Source organism: Cavia porcellus, unplaced genomic scaffold, assembly GCF_034190915.1.
Source record: "Cavia porcellus strain 051 isolate PalLab524CR breed Dunkin Hartley unplaced genomic scaffold, mCavPor4.1 scaffold_24, whole genome shotgun sequence".
NCBI classification, from domain to species: Eukaryota; Metazoa; Chordata; class Mammalia; order Rodentia; family Caviidae; genus Cavia; species Cavia porcellus.
The window spans coordinates 14,290,345-14,304,065 of NW_026947507.1; the positions used below are offsets into that span (position 1 = coordinate 14,290,345).

Genomic DNA, 13,721 nt, shown 5'->3' on the forward strand with positions numbered 1-13,721 from the left:
TGGAGAATGCCCTTCTATTGGAAATTAATGGATGTTTTTCTCATGATTAGACTGAGATTATTATGGCTGGGGGAGAAAAGTTACAAAGGTAAATTCTGTTGTCACCACATCGTATCACAAGTACATCAAGCTGACTTACCACCCACTGCAAGGTGTTTGCCTTGATTGCCTGGCTAAGGCAGTGTTTGTCAAGTTCCTCCAACTGTTCTGTTTTGTTTTGTAATACAATTAATAAAATCAGCTTCAGTCTTAGTAAATACAGTTATCTAAAAGGAATAGCTTTTAAACCATTTTGAATAAGCCAATATATGTAAAGCCAAACAGTATGATTCATTATCTACCTGACTCTTACAAATGTGCCATAAACTATAACACATTTGAGAAGACAAAAACTAGTATGTATTTTAACACTATATTCTACTTGTACTTTCTCTCAACTATTTTCAAGAAAAAGGTACTTATTAAGCTGAATTTAAGAGACATTGAGAAAATGTCATAGACAACACTCAAATATTTTTACTTTTTAAATGATAATTACGCAAAACAAATTTTAAGCAACCTGTGCTGGGATCAAATCTTATCTTTCTATCTTCCAGAGCCCAGGGCACCTTGCTGGTTAACACAATAAAAACTACTAATTTGGGCTGGAGATATAGCTCAGTGGCTAAGTGCTTGCCTGGTAAGCACAAGGTACAGAGTTTGATTCCCAGTACCAAAAAAAAAAAAAAAAACCTACTAATCTATATTTACAATGTCAGTGTTATACAATTCAAAGCAGTTATATGAGGAAAAGTAACATCTACATAAGATCAAAAAAACTTTTAATTTCGCTTACTTTTTTCTTGGTCAAATAAGAGTGAAAATATTGTACACCAAAAAAGCTAGCATAAAGGAAGAGGTTTGGGTCAAATTAAGGCTATCAAAATACTATTAAGAGAAAATTATAAATCAAAACCACAGTAAGACAGTGCCCCAAACCCACCAGAATAGCTTTAAAAGAAAAAAACTTGGTGAGGATGCGGTGACGCTGAAACACACAGCGACTGGAAAACAGTTTCACAGTTTCTGAAAACAGTTAAACACAGACTTGCCATATGACTCCACAGTTTCACGTCTTGGTTCCTAACTAAGAAAACTGAAGGTGCATATTCACACAAAAGTTGCACAGGCATATTCCTAGCAGCATTATTCATAACAGCCCAGTAAGAAAAACTCCAATGTCCATTGGGTAATGAATGGATAAACAAAATATGACTGAAGTTCACACAATGGAGCACTATTCAACTTCACAAAAGAAATGAAGTACCAATAACCACTACAACATGGAGGATCCCTAACAAGAGTGAAAGAATCCAGACAGAATGGGACACACGCTATACTATTCCATTTAAATAAAATATCCCTGACAGGCAAATCCAAATACATAAGTCAATGAGTGGCTTCTAAAGGCTTTGGGAGTGGGAGGAGAATAGGAAGTGAGTGTTTAATGAGTGTAGGGATTTGGAGGCAATGAAGATACTCAGGAATTATATAGCAGTTACGATTGTACAACAATAAAATATACTAAAAACCACTAAATTATACACTTTAAGTGACGAAAATTGTGGATTTTATATTACATGATTCTTTTAATCTCAAAACATAAATAACATTAAAAAAAAACACTAAAGTCACTGAAAACATTTCCAAAACTGTATTTGGATATATCATTTTGGCCCACAACCCACAAATACTGGCACTAAAAGACCCTTTCTGACTCAAGTACTTCTGCAGTACTTTCTCCAATATCTCTCTCTACAAGGAATTTCAAAAATGGATGAAAAGGGGCTGGGGATTTAGTTCAGCGGCATAAGCGCCTGCCTTGCAAGTGCATAGTCGTGAGTTTGATCCCGGTACCAAGAAAAAAAAAAAAAAAACAGAAATGGATGAAAAACTTAATTCAAAATTCTAACAAGAGGTCAGTTCAACTAATTTCAATCAAATTCGTAGGACCAGCACATACACAGATTCAGAGCCAGCCTCAAGGAATTTACAGCTTAAGGCTCACAGTTTCCTTCTAGTCTGGTAACTCCCACAGCAATAGGATGAAGCCCAGCCATGCTCCTCTCTACAGAGACAGCTTCCTTTTCCTACAGAAATTTACTCAAATCAAGTAAGCACTTACAGGGTAGTGCGGGGCTGAGGGTCTGCAGGCAGCTTCCACACTTTTCCTAGCACACCAGGCATGCCTCTCATTACATTTACATGTGGTTGGCTGGCAGGCCACATGTCACAATGGCTGACTATGGCTGACAAGTTAGTAATTTGCAGCTCAAAACAAATAATACATTTATAAATAACAGTCCTCCTTGACAAACCACTTATTGTCCTGGGTCTTACAACAAAATTAAACTACAAACTATGCACTATTAAAGCACTGAGGAATTGTTGTCACTCATATATATTAAGTTTTCTCCAGCAAGCATTATAGCAAACTGTGTTTAAAACAAGAAATACTTCTTTGAGAATTTTTGGAAGACACCATAATTTAGTGTAACTTAGCACTTCTTTGAGTGATTTTTTTTAAAAACCTCTTTTTAACAACTTTTCTACACTTCAAGTACCATAATCACTCAAATAATTCTCAGTAACCACTTGGTACCCAGATTCTGAGCCTGCTGGAGAGGAACAGTTTCCAGTAATGTACAACTATGACAGCTGTGATTAAGACTATCAGATCTGATTTTGTTTGCTTTGCTCTTGTAAGTAATTGATATACTTACTACTATTTAAACCACAGCAGTTCAACTCTCTTATTATTTTTAATCCAACAGGAAAACATCATTTCTGGTTGTTGGTAGTAATGAGTGTTTTTTGATAGTCCAATGAGAAACTGGATTAAGCAAAAAGCTAAACACTTTCATTAATTTAATAAACTGTCTTCATTAATTGATCCAACCATCATTCATTTAATATCTATCCCATATAAAGGATACAAAAAGCAGTAATAAATAATTAGGACTCTTAAGGAGTTTATACATTAATAGTGGGTTGATTGAAATTACTTATTTTAAAAGAAAGACAATATAGGGGCTGGGGATTTAGCTCAGCGGCATAAGCGCCTGCCTCGCAAGCAGGCAGTCGTGAGTTCGATCCCCAGTACCAATAAAAAGGAAAAAGACAAAAAAAAAAAAAAAAAAGACAATCTAGTTTCTCAGATCCTTTTCATGTGCCACCAACGGTGTGTAGAAAGCCAAGAGTTAATTGTGACATCTGTGATACACTCAGCTGGTATCCCCCTCTTTCTTCACTCTTATCCTCCTCACCCCAGGATTCTTTCCTTTCAGTTAAAAAGTAGATAGATGTTCAAGGTTTGACTCTCATTCACTAAAACCACAATTTGGGTCTATTAGTAGGTTATTAATATTAAAACACTAAGTGATACAGATCTTCTAAGGTCAGCCATTGAAAGTTATTGTATCTCTGTATAACATTCATTCCAAGAACAGAAAGAACAAACTTCCACAGAGAATTCCTGAAACCATTTGCAGTGTCTCGGAGGTCTTCCCACGGAAGCTTCCTACTCCTCCAACAGGCAATTAAATCATTCCACCTTTTTCTTCTACATCAAATATAGTATTTTTGAAAGCACCAGTCCATTTGGCCATGATATATGGCCCACCATAAACACCAACTGGTGCAAAGTAAAGTAAACCTGCAAAATAACACTCTAGAGGCCTGGACCCATGAATCAAGGACAGAGACATTTGTCCAAGATTAGCCTAATCAATCAATCAGCTTGAAAAATCAGTATCAAGCAAAGGAATTCTACCTTCCTTGAACTCCATCCAAGAAGCCCTAAGCAGGCCCAAGTATGGAAATAGGCTAGAGGCACAATTAAAACATGAGGTTCTAGAGTAGGACTGTCTGACTGCAGATCCAAGCTCTACACTTAATGGAAACAGTAGCTTCTCTGTGACTCAGTTTCCTCATACAGAACTGGATGGTAACAGCACCTACTCACAGGATTAAAGAGAGAATAAAATGAGATCCTATTTAAAGAGCTCGGGACAATTTCTAGTTCACAATACACAGTAAGCAAGTATGTTCTCCTATATCTACTATTTTCAGAGGTTACCTGAACTATCACTAAGTTCCTAAAGTGAACTGTCAACAAGTCAACTACTAATGTTTGACTGATTGGGGCCCACAAACATCCCTATCAGAAAGTGGCATTATCCTTATTTTAGAGTCCAAATATTTAGAAAGGTTCAGAAACTCATCTAAATTTACGCAGCTCATAATAAGTGGTACAGCAATGAAACTTTTGATCACATCCCAGCAAAGTTTGCATTATATCATCTACCTCTAAAGGCTTATTTTAAAATAAAGATTCCACATCTTAGTATCACTACCCAGTGAATGAAATTACGTTCTCATAAATCCTCCTTGCATCTTCCTACTAAATCAGCATATTTATCTATAGAACTAGAACACCTGACAAATTCTGAGAAATTATCAAGCACACAAAATTCTTTTTCTTAACAGAACAAAATAACAAAAAGGTCTGGGTAAATCATTGTGATCACTTCAATTAAATGCCTTTAAAAGTTCAAAAGTACTGGGGCTGGAGATTTAGCTCAGCGGCATAAGCGCCTGCCTTGCAAGCAGGCAGTCGTGAGTTTGATCCCTGGTACCGATAAAAACGAAAAAGACAAAAAAAAAAAAAGTTCAAAAGTACTACAGATTCACAGTATAGCAAGGCATTTTCCTTTCAGGATCTGTAATTTGATCCTAAAGAACAAACCACACACTCCAACTGGGCTGGGCTGTATAACATCTCTCTTTCCATGTTTGCTAAGTGTGTAACAAAACTGACAAATTAATAGTTACTCCAAATATCCTCTTCAATCTGCTCTTACCCTCTTTAGGAAGACTTATTGTCAATTAATTGCCATAAAAGAAAATATAATCAAATTAAATTGAGTATATCATGGCAACTGATCTCACTGATTATCTTTTAAAATTTCCATATTAAAATCCAGAAGTATTAATAATCATACACATTTGTATCTCCAAATACTTAGTAAGCTAACAACCTCCAGGAAAAATGAGTGATAAACAAGCCATGTTTATGAAGTGTTTGTCCCTATCAAGTGAATTGGTTACCCAGTTTCCTAAAACAAAGATCATAATAATTGTAAGTCCATAAGGAGTTCAAAATAAAAAGTATGTTTGACTTGTCTAAGAAGTGACATGAATAAGCAGAGTCATATAATTTTACTTCACTTGCTTCTCACCTTATCCAACTACTACCGTCTTGTAATCCTTTTTAGTAAACACAAACGAGATAATAAAATTTGTAGGATGAAGTAGAAGAGAAGCTAAAATCCATAATATTTCAAGAATTTATTACAATTTCAATAACCTGAAACTCCAATTCTCTGAAAAGCAGAAAGCAGAAAGCAGAAAGACAACTGTAAAAGTCAAATATTTATACAGGTGTCTTAAAAGCCACTGCTGAGTGTACACCATGAGCACTGACATTTATTATCTGTTAAGTGGTATCAAAGTGCAATAGCACAAGTCATATAGCTAGCTTGGAGTGTGAAGTTTATGACAACTAATTCTGTGAAGGTGTGATACTTGTCATAACTTTCATCAAGCCAACAACAGGCAGCCAAGCTTGTGGCAAGATACGACCTGGGCACAGGTGCCTTTTCTCATTTCAGAGGGAAACATAAACCGATACCTTCATGGATAATTTAACAAGGATTGTTCCATAAATTTATAATGTCTTTTATACCTCTCATAATTGCTTTTTAATACCTTCCAAAAACAATATGCTTATGACAAAAGTAACCGAGAGCATAAAGTATAAAGCTATTTCAGCTTCAAATTGGGAAAATGGGAAAAGTTTAATAGTGAAAGCCATAAACCTCTAAGGCCACATTCCATAAATGCGGAAAAGAATTTTCAGAAGTGATAAAATTCCGTATGATGGAGTGATCCCTAATGAATGATAGATTGTTTAAATTTATAATTACAATTACCTTCTATTATTCTTATAATTCTAAGGAATGTTCCTTTTAAGAGTAAAAAGAAAAATAGGAGAGAGAAACACCATTTGTGAACACTGAACTAAACTCCAGATCCTTAACTTCTCAGATGATGATTGTTGCTTCTCCTCTTCATCGCTGGGCAGGAATAAAACATGTGTATTGAGAAATAAAGAAATCAGGCCAACTTCAAGTAACACTACCCTCACATCCCAAGTTTACTTCCAAGGTTCACTATACCACTTCTTACTTCAAAGTAGAATCTGCCTGTTTAATATATGAGAGTCATTTCAAGTTTTCAGCTGAGGACTAACATTAGGAAGTAAAACTTTAAATACAAGTTTTTAAAATATGAGGGGCATGGCCAACTTATATCCAGTACGGGGCCCAGACAGGAATGGGATCCCCGCCTCTCCATTTTCTGACGCCTAGCCTGGCGCGGGGGGGGGGGCGGGAGAGAGGTATATAATCAAAAAGTTGCAGTCAAGATTGGAGAACCAAGGATGCCCAGAGATGCCACAAGTGGCTTGGACAGTTAGTTCCTCACCTTGCACTTAGGTCCTGAGGGGGCCCAGCCCATCCCTGGCTCTTAGAGGTCGAGGGTCCCCCGCAGCCTCAATTTGGCTCCCGTTAATCGGAGAGGAGCTGGGGACACAGCTAAAGTGGCCCCTCCGGTCCCCTGCAGACGGCGTGCCGGCGCGCGGCACCAATCCCGCCCTTCCCTCACGGCTGGGCGGGTCCGCAAGGTCCCGAGGGGCGTCAGGAAGGCAGTGGGCAAAGGGGCCTGGATGGGGCGGCCCCACAGAGCCCTCCGGGCGCCTGGACGGCAGACGCAGCCGGGCCTAAACGGGCGGTTCCGCGCCCTCTCCGGACCGCGCCAGACACCGGGGCAGGCGACGCCCCACGCCCCTGCCGCCGCCCGGCCAGGTCTCCGGGACAACAGCCGCCGCCGCACTTCCGAGGCGGGTCCCACGCCCGCCCGCGGCCCGCCGCCCACCTGTCCCGGGGGTCGATCCAGCTGGTCCTCCTGGTGTTGTGGTCAATGTAGAAGACCTTGCCGTCGTAGTCTCTGGCCTCCTCCCAGCCCCGGGGTAGCGGCAGCTGCCCGCTCCCGGCCCTCCTAGGCATGGTCGGCGGCCTCGCTGGCGAGCGGCGCCTCCATAGGCACCGGGCGCGGGACGCAGCGGGAACGCGACTGCCCGGCCCGGCCGCCGCCCCCGACGCGGACGCCGGCGAGAAGCTGCGGGGCGCGGCGGGGCCACGCGCGGGGGGCGCCTCAGGAAACCCTGCTCTCGGCCCCGCCGGGAGTCAGTCCACCATGTCTGCGTCGAAGCAGGCGAGCGAACCCCCCTCCTCCTCGCCGCCGCCTCTGCCTCTGCCTCCGCCTCTTCCTCCTCCTCCTCCGCCTCGTCCCGCTGTGGCGGCCGAGGGTCGCGGCGCCCAGGCTGCCCGAGCAGACGCCGTCTGGGCTCGGATCCGTGAAGCTCCGCGGAGCAGCGGCCCCGGCGGCCCTGGCCTCCTCATTTGCATGCTATTAGCATGGCCCCGCCCTGGCGCTCGGCTCATCTGCATGCACATTCCTCGCCGCTGCATTCCTGGGTTTAACCCTGCAGAGCCCGGGACTCCCTGCCGGAGCTTCGACCCCCGGCCGAGCCGGGGGCGGGGCCGAGCCGGGGGCGGGACGGAGGCCCTGGGGACCAGGTGGGAGGGAGGAGAGCCGAGGAATGCTTGGCTCGCTCCCTCCCCTTTATTCCAAACTTCTCTCAACAGCCAAACTCCTAGGGTTTTTAGAGTTTCGGTATGAGAAAGTTTGCAAAAGAGAAGCCTCCGCAACCTTTTCAATCCCTTTCCATCTTCTAGGGAAACCGCAAGACTTTGGAGAGGAAAGGGGTGGGGGAAGCTGTCCTGGGAAGGAGTCCAGGCAAACGGCCGGGGCACAAAAGCTCCCCCACGCAGCACCCTGGGCCTTTCGGAACTCGGGGGGCGGGGAGAGCCAGGGCGAGGGCGGCGGGGCGCGGAGAGCAGCTCCGAAAGCTGCGCCTCGGGGCCTCTGCGGGGCGCCGGGCCCTCGATGACCTCAGGAAGACCTCAGGCCTCGCGGCGGAAGGCGAAGGCGGGTCCCGCGCTCCGAGAGCCCGCGACACGCACGCCCCGGTGGCCAGCGGAGAACTGCGGCCTGACCCGAGAAATGACCTGGTCGCCGCTGCCAGCCAGCCGCAGGCCCGGAGCGCAGAAGCACCCGCACCTCCTCAACCCCGTCGGAATGCGCCTTCCATGGGGTCCCTGCGGCGACAGGGGCTCTTCTGTCGGCTTCCCCTGCTAGGTCTAGGACCAGCACCCAGTCCTTTCCGTCCAGCCCTCCGCCCTGGAAGTTCCCCACCCCAATCCTGAACGAGGCCAAGGAGGTGTAGGCGACCACGCTTGAGGGAACCCAAGGAGGGGAAGCCAGGGCCCAGATTTGCTTTGGCCCATCCAGGATGGAACGCAGATCTCTCAGGAGGATTAATTAATTCTGCAGCTACTATGTGTGGGTCTGCACTGAGGAAAGGCCGGACGTCGAACTCCGGATAGGACAATGCTGGGAGCAGCGAACAGGAGGGGCCTGGACACTGGACAAACTCAGTGTGCCCAGCGGCTCAGAGGAGGACGAAGCTTCCCAGCCCCCAGACTCCTCTCAGCCTGGTCTGCAGCACTGTGCCCTGTTCATATTTCAGGTTCCTAAGCTTTTAGATTCTTTTAGAACACTAATATCCATGGCAGACAGTCCCCCCAAGCCCAATTATTGACCTCTCGGTGTGAATTCTCTTAATCCTGCTTGCTAATGCGAAATGACTTCCTACCTTGTGCTACGCCTGGCCAAGGTTTTCCAAGGGTTTGGAGAAACCTTTTCTGCCTGTGTTCCCAGAAATTCGAAGGCTTTAACCGCTCCACGCCGATTCGTGTAGAACCTGCCCCGTGGTGAGGGGTGAGATAGGGACAGAATCCTCTAACAGTGGTCCAGGACATTTGCAGTCAGTCTCTTAAGGTGTAGCAGGCTGCTGCTCAACATAAGGGTGTAGGCTCAGGCGGAGAAACAAGCTTCACAGAGAAGACTGGATTCTCCTCGGGTGAGGGTCCTAATAGATGAAAAAACTTGTATCTGCACCCGAAGCCCTCTAGATGAAAAGGAAAAACTTTAAACTGCCAGAAACCTTGGAGAACTTGGAACGCCTGGGAAGGAGCAACAGAATCAGCGGGAAATGAGGATGAGAGAGGCTAGGGACGAATTTCCTAACTTTGGCTATTTTTCTAGGTCTTCCTCCATTCCACTAGCCTGTGGAAGTTAGGCTTTTTGGCTAGCCAGGTCTTCTCCTAATCAGTTTTCTCTTCCCTACTCCCTCCATTGATGGGGGAAAGGGAAATGGTCCAACAAGGTCCTCAGGGGAAAAAGACAGCCAGCTGGGTAGTCCTAAGGTTCAACTTTTGAATGTTGTGAAAAAGACTGAGCCTGTTTACAATTAATCTCACTCACACTACTTGAGTACATGTGCTTTGTTTTGGACTGCCCAAAATTGGTCCACCTGCAAGGCCAAAATTTACTAGTAGCATCAGTCAGACCCAACTATTCTTAAACAGTGCTTCCTAGCTTTTCTTTTCTCCCTCAAACAATTTGAAAACATTTATTGTGCTAAAATGTCAACACCCTATTTAAACAACATCAAAGTGACACATTTTGCTGTTGTCATAATTTAACTTGTTTCACTGAGATGAATTATCACATAATAGTTCTCAGTATAATTTCAAATTTGGTAAACTTTCAGCTAAATACTACTACCCAAATGATGAGAAATCTATGATAGATCACAGTCTTCAATGGCATGTATTGTTCCATAAATCCTCAAACTTCAAAAAGAAGCACTAAACAGACAAACCTCCAAAGCGTTTCTCTTGGGTCTCTCTCACTGATTGACACTAGAAATATTTGGTCATACAAAAGCAGTTAAAATGACAGAAAAAAGAGTGTGCTCTACAGCTTTTTTCTTGTTTTGATCAAATTTGAGTTCTGTTGTTCTGATTTCACATAATCTACGCAGGAGCATCCCTTCACAGAATCCTTAGTAGTTTAGACAATGAAACTCATTTATATTCATATCTGAGAAAACAACATAAATGTGAAAATCATCTCCTATTAGGGAGATGGATGGATTTAGATTTGATTTGGGCTCCTAGTGATCCTTGTCAAGAAAGATGATGCAATCTGCTACTTTATACACTAGATTACCAGGTATTGGACACTGAAGAGTCTAATCACTGGCCCTCAAATTTTCCTTTCTCCTGGCTTTACATTTTCTCCAGTGCTAACTGTTATAGGAATCAAGATGCTACCATCAATGTCCCAATACTCGTGCAGGAAAATTAGTAATATAAAAAACAAGAGTAGACAATAAAAACTAGTTCAAAAGATTGTCCTGTTATACACAAATTTAAAGTGTGTTTATAACCTTTAACCCAGCAATGTGAATGCAATGATTTTAGTAGATATTAAAGTTCCAGAAGATATTACACGGTGTTCATTTGCAGCGTGTTTGAAAATAACCAAACCAGGGGCTGGGGATTTAGCTCAGCGGCATAAGCGCCTGCCTTGCAAGCAAGTAGTCGTGAGTTCGATCCCTGGTACCAATAAAAATGAAAAAGACAAAAAAAAAAAAAAAAAAGAAAGAAAGAAAAGAAAAGAACCAAACTGGAAAAATCACCAGTGGCCATCAGTAAGAGACTGATTAAATTATAAATTATACATATTCAGCAAGCATCTTTAAAGCACCAAGTAAACACATATGTGCTTATAAGGAAAGATGTCCAGGTTACATTAAGTGAAAAAAGCAAGATCCAAAACGACACTTGCTGGCTAACTTCTATGAAGTTACAATCCAATTCAGGAGGTAGGACCAACCAAAAATGTAAAGAATGGCAATCTCCTATACACTTACTTTGTGTCAAAGGAATGACACATAGAAGAAATTTTTTTGGAGGATAAGGGCTGTCAGACATATATATAAGGTAAGTGATCAGTAAAGGAAAAAAAATAGGGTAGAGGTGAGCAGATGTGCTACCAAAATGGGCAAGCATGGCTGGCATGCTTGTGCAAAGAAATGAATGTGCAAAGTTCAAAGAGGAATCTGGCATGAAGGAGTCCAAGACTGGCTGGAGCCATAGAGCTAAGGAGGCTGTGATGAAAGTACAGGTATGAAACAGATAAGGGCTGGGATTAGAAATAAGGCAATGAAGGATGAAAAGGAATGATCTGGCAAGAATTTGAGACTGATTAGATTAAGACGGGAGAGGTAAATAGTCTAGAAGGAGGAATCTGGGATGGATCCAAGATTTTAGACTATTGAGAGAGATGCCAAAAACTGGGGAGGGGGGGGATGAGGAAGTCCAAAGGGGAATCTGATTTAGGGTTTGATTTTAGAAAATAGAAACACACAGCAAAAAAATATTAAAGATCAAGACTAAAACTCAAGTGAAAGGTCAGGGCTCCAAACACAGGTGGTGTCACCAACTAAAGTTCAGAGAGAGCTGAGGTTCCTGGACTGCCTCTGAGGAAGGAAATGTCAATGTAAGTGGGAGAACAGAATTAAGTAACCCATCTGTGGTCCAACTTTTGGCCTCTAACTCTTCAGTAATGTGATATGACTTTGTTTATTTCTTTGTGGTCTGCATTTTCAGTGATGTGTGTAAGAAATGCTTGTTAGTGTGGAAACCATCTTTGAATGAATTATTGTTTTAGCCTTTATTGTTATGCAGGTGAATCAACTCTGTGCAGGACAAGATGAACTGGTTTTCAATTTGTAATAGTCCTTGTTTTCTCAAAGGATTATATAAGCTGGAAATTCCAAATAAAGAGAACATTCTTTTTTTCTAAATCAAATCAGAGTTGTGTTTTTTTACTCTTCTGCAAGTGAACTGGTTAAAGTAAACACTATCTCTAATCATTATAAATAGGTTACCTTAGCTGACAATGCCTAAATTTTATTGTCTCCACAGTCATTAAGAAGAGAGGCAGGTGATCTTTAAGAATTTCCAGTGCTAGGCCAAACCAGAATCCTAGATTACCATAACCCATTTCTCCTCCAGTTAATTATTATACTAACACCGTAAGCAAAAACAATCATTCCAATTCAATAATAAGCAAGATCAAATAAATTCAATTTTACCTTGTTCACTGAGACAGGAGAGCCACACTGGGCAAATTCCTTAGTTACTAAGAAGACAGTGAGCATTTAAAATCTGCCCTGAGCTGGGGCTGTGGCTCAGTGACAGAGTGCTTTCCTAGTGTGCAAGAGACACTGGGTTCCATCCCTGCAACAAGGAATAGAACTTTATTAGTGAAAGGAAAAGAAACTCAGATGCTACTTTTGCTTTCAGAGGGTGCTTTTGTATAATCTGTGGGATAGATTATTAGTGAGGGCTCCTCTACACTGTTTACGATATAATGAAAAATACGAGGTTATATTTTCCTTTTACCGTCTTTAATTTGTACCTTTTTCTCTCTTCCAACTTTGTAGTCCATAAAAAGAAAAAATGTTTCTGAGCAGGAGTGATAGCCCTCACCTGTGAGCACAGCACTCTGGGAGATGAGAAGCTGAGGCAGGAGGATCACAAATTTAAGCCCAGCCTGGCCAACTTGGTGACTTAGAAAGACCCTGACTCAAAATTTAAAACAATGTAAAGGCTTATAAAGTTGCTTAGTATGAAGACCTTGGTTTCAACCCACAGTACCATAAGGAAAAAAAAGTTCTCATAAAAATAAGATTGTATTCCTCTATCCCTATCGTTAAAATAATTTTATGCCCCCCCTTGAGTGAATTTTTCACAAAATTTTCATTTTTATTTATTATTTATTAGATTATCCCTACCTTCCCATTTCATTCTCTCTCACCCTCAGTTTTTGGTTTCCTCATATTGATTCAATGCTGTGGAGTTATATTTAAGAAATTTAGCTATAAGTAAGAAGTGATGGCACTGGGAAGGCAGAAGCAGGAAGATCACAAGTTCCAACTCGTGAGACACAGTCACAAAATAACAAAATAAAAAGACTGAAGACAGAGCTCAGGAGTACAACAGTTGCCTAGCACGGGCCAGGCCTTGGATTCAATCCAGCACGAGGCAGAGAAGAGAAAGTAAATGAGAATTCTTATCAGCAGTTGGTAGGTATATAAATTGATATGAACAATTTGATCTGATCTAGGAAAACTGAGGCTATCTCCATCCTGTGGTCTAACAATCCTACTCTAGATATATCCCTACAGAAACATACTACATGTATCAGATGCAGACACAAGATTGCTTATGGAAGTGCTATTTGCGGTACCCAAAACCTGAAGCATGCAAATATTCAAAGAAATGTGATATGGTTAATAAAACTGTAGTATATTTAAACAGTGGAATTCAACATAATAATGATAAAAGTACAGCTACATAAAACACCTTGGATTAAAATTTTTAAACATAATGTTGGAAGTGGAGAAATAACCAAATCAAGCCAAACTATAATGGCAGGTAAAAATAATGTAGAAGTACTTGTATAGTATGATTTAATTCATGTAAAGAAGTTCACAGAAACAAGTAAAACCAAATCATATTGGGTAGGAGTATATATATAAGAGGTAAAAATAAAAAAAGAAGAAAAAAGGAAATATGCTA

At 41.9% G+C, this 13,721-nt stretch overlaps 1 protein-coding gene across 2 annotated transcripts in view; it reads right to left on the reverse strand.

The window, feature by feature from the left end:
• Wwc2 (WW and C2 domain containing 2) overlaps nt 1-7,438 on the reverse strand; it is a 221,514-nt gene extending 214,076 nt beyond the window's left edge. Inside the window, exon 1 of one of the 2 annotated variants that reach the window (XM_063234691.1) lies at nt 7,036-7,438. In XM_063234691.1, the coding sequence (XP_063090761.1) occupies nt 7,036-7,166 (131 nt within the window). In that variant the 5' untranslated portion in view covers nt 7,167-7,438. Of the gene's footprint in view, nt 1-6,585; nt 7,001-7,035 lie in introns of those variants that run through there. The other variant, XM_063234692.1, reaches the window with a different exon arrangement.
• Nucleotides 7,439-13,721: the final 6,283 nt, after the last annotated feature.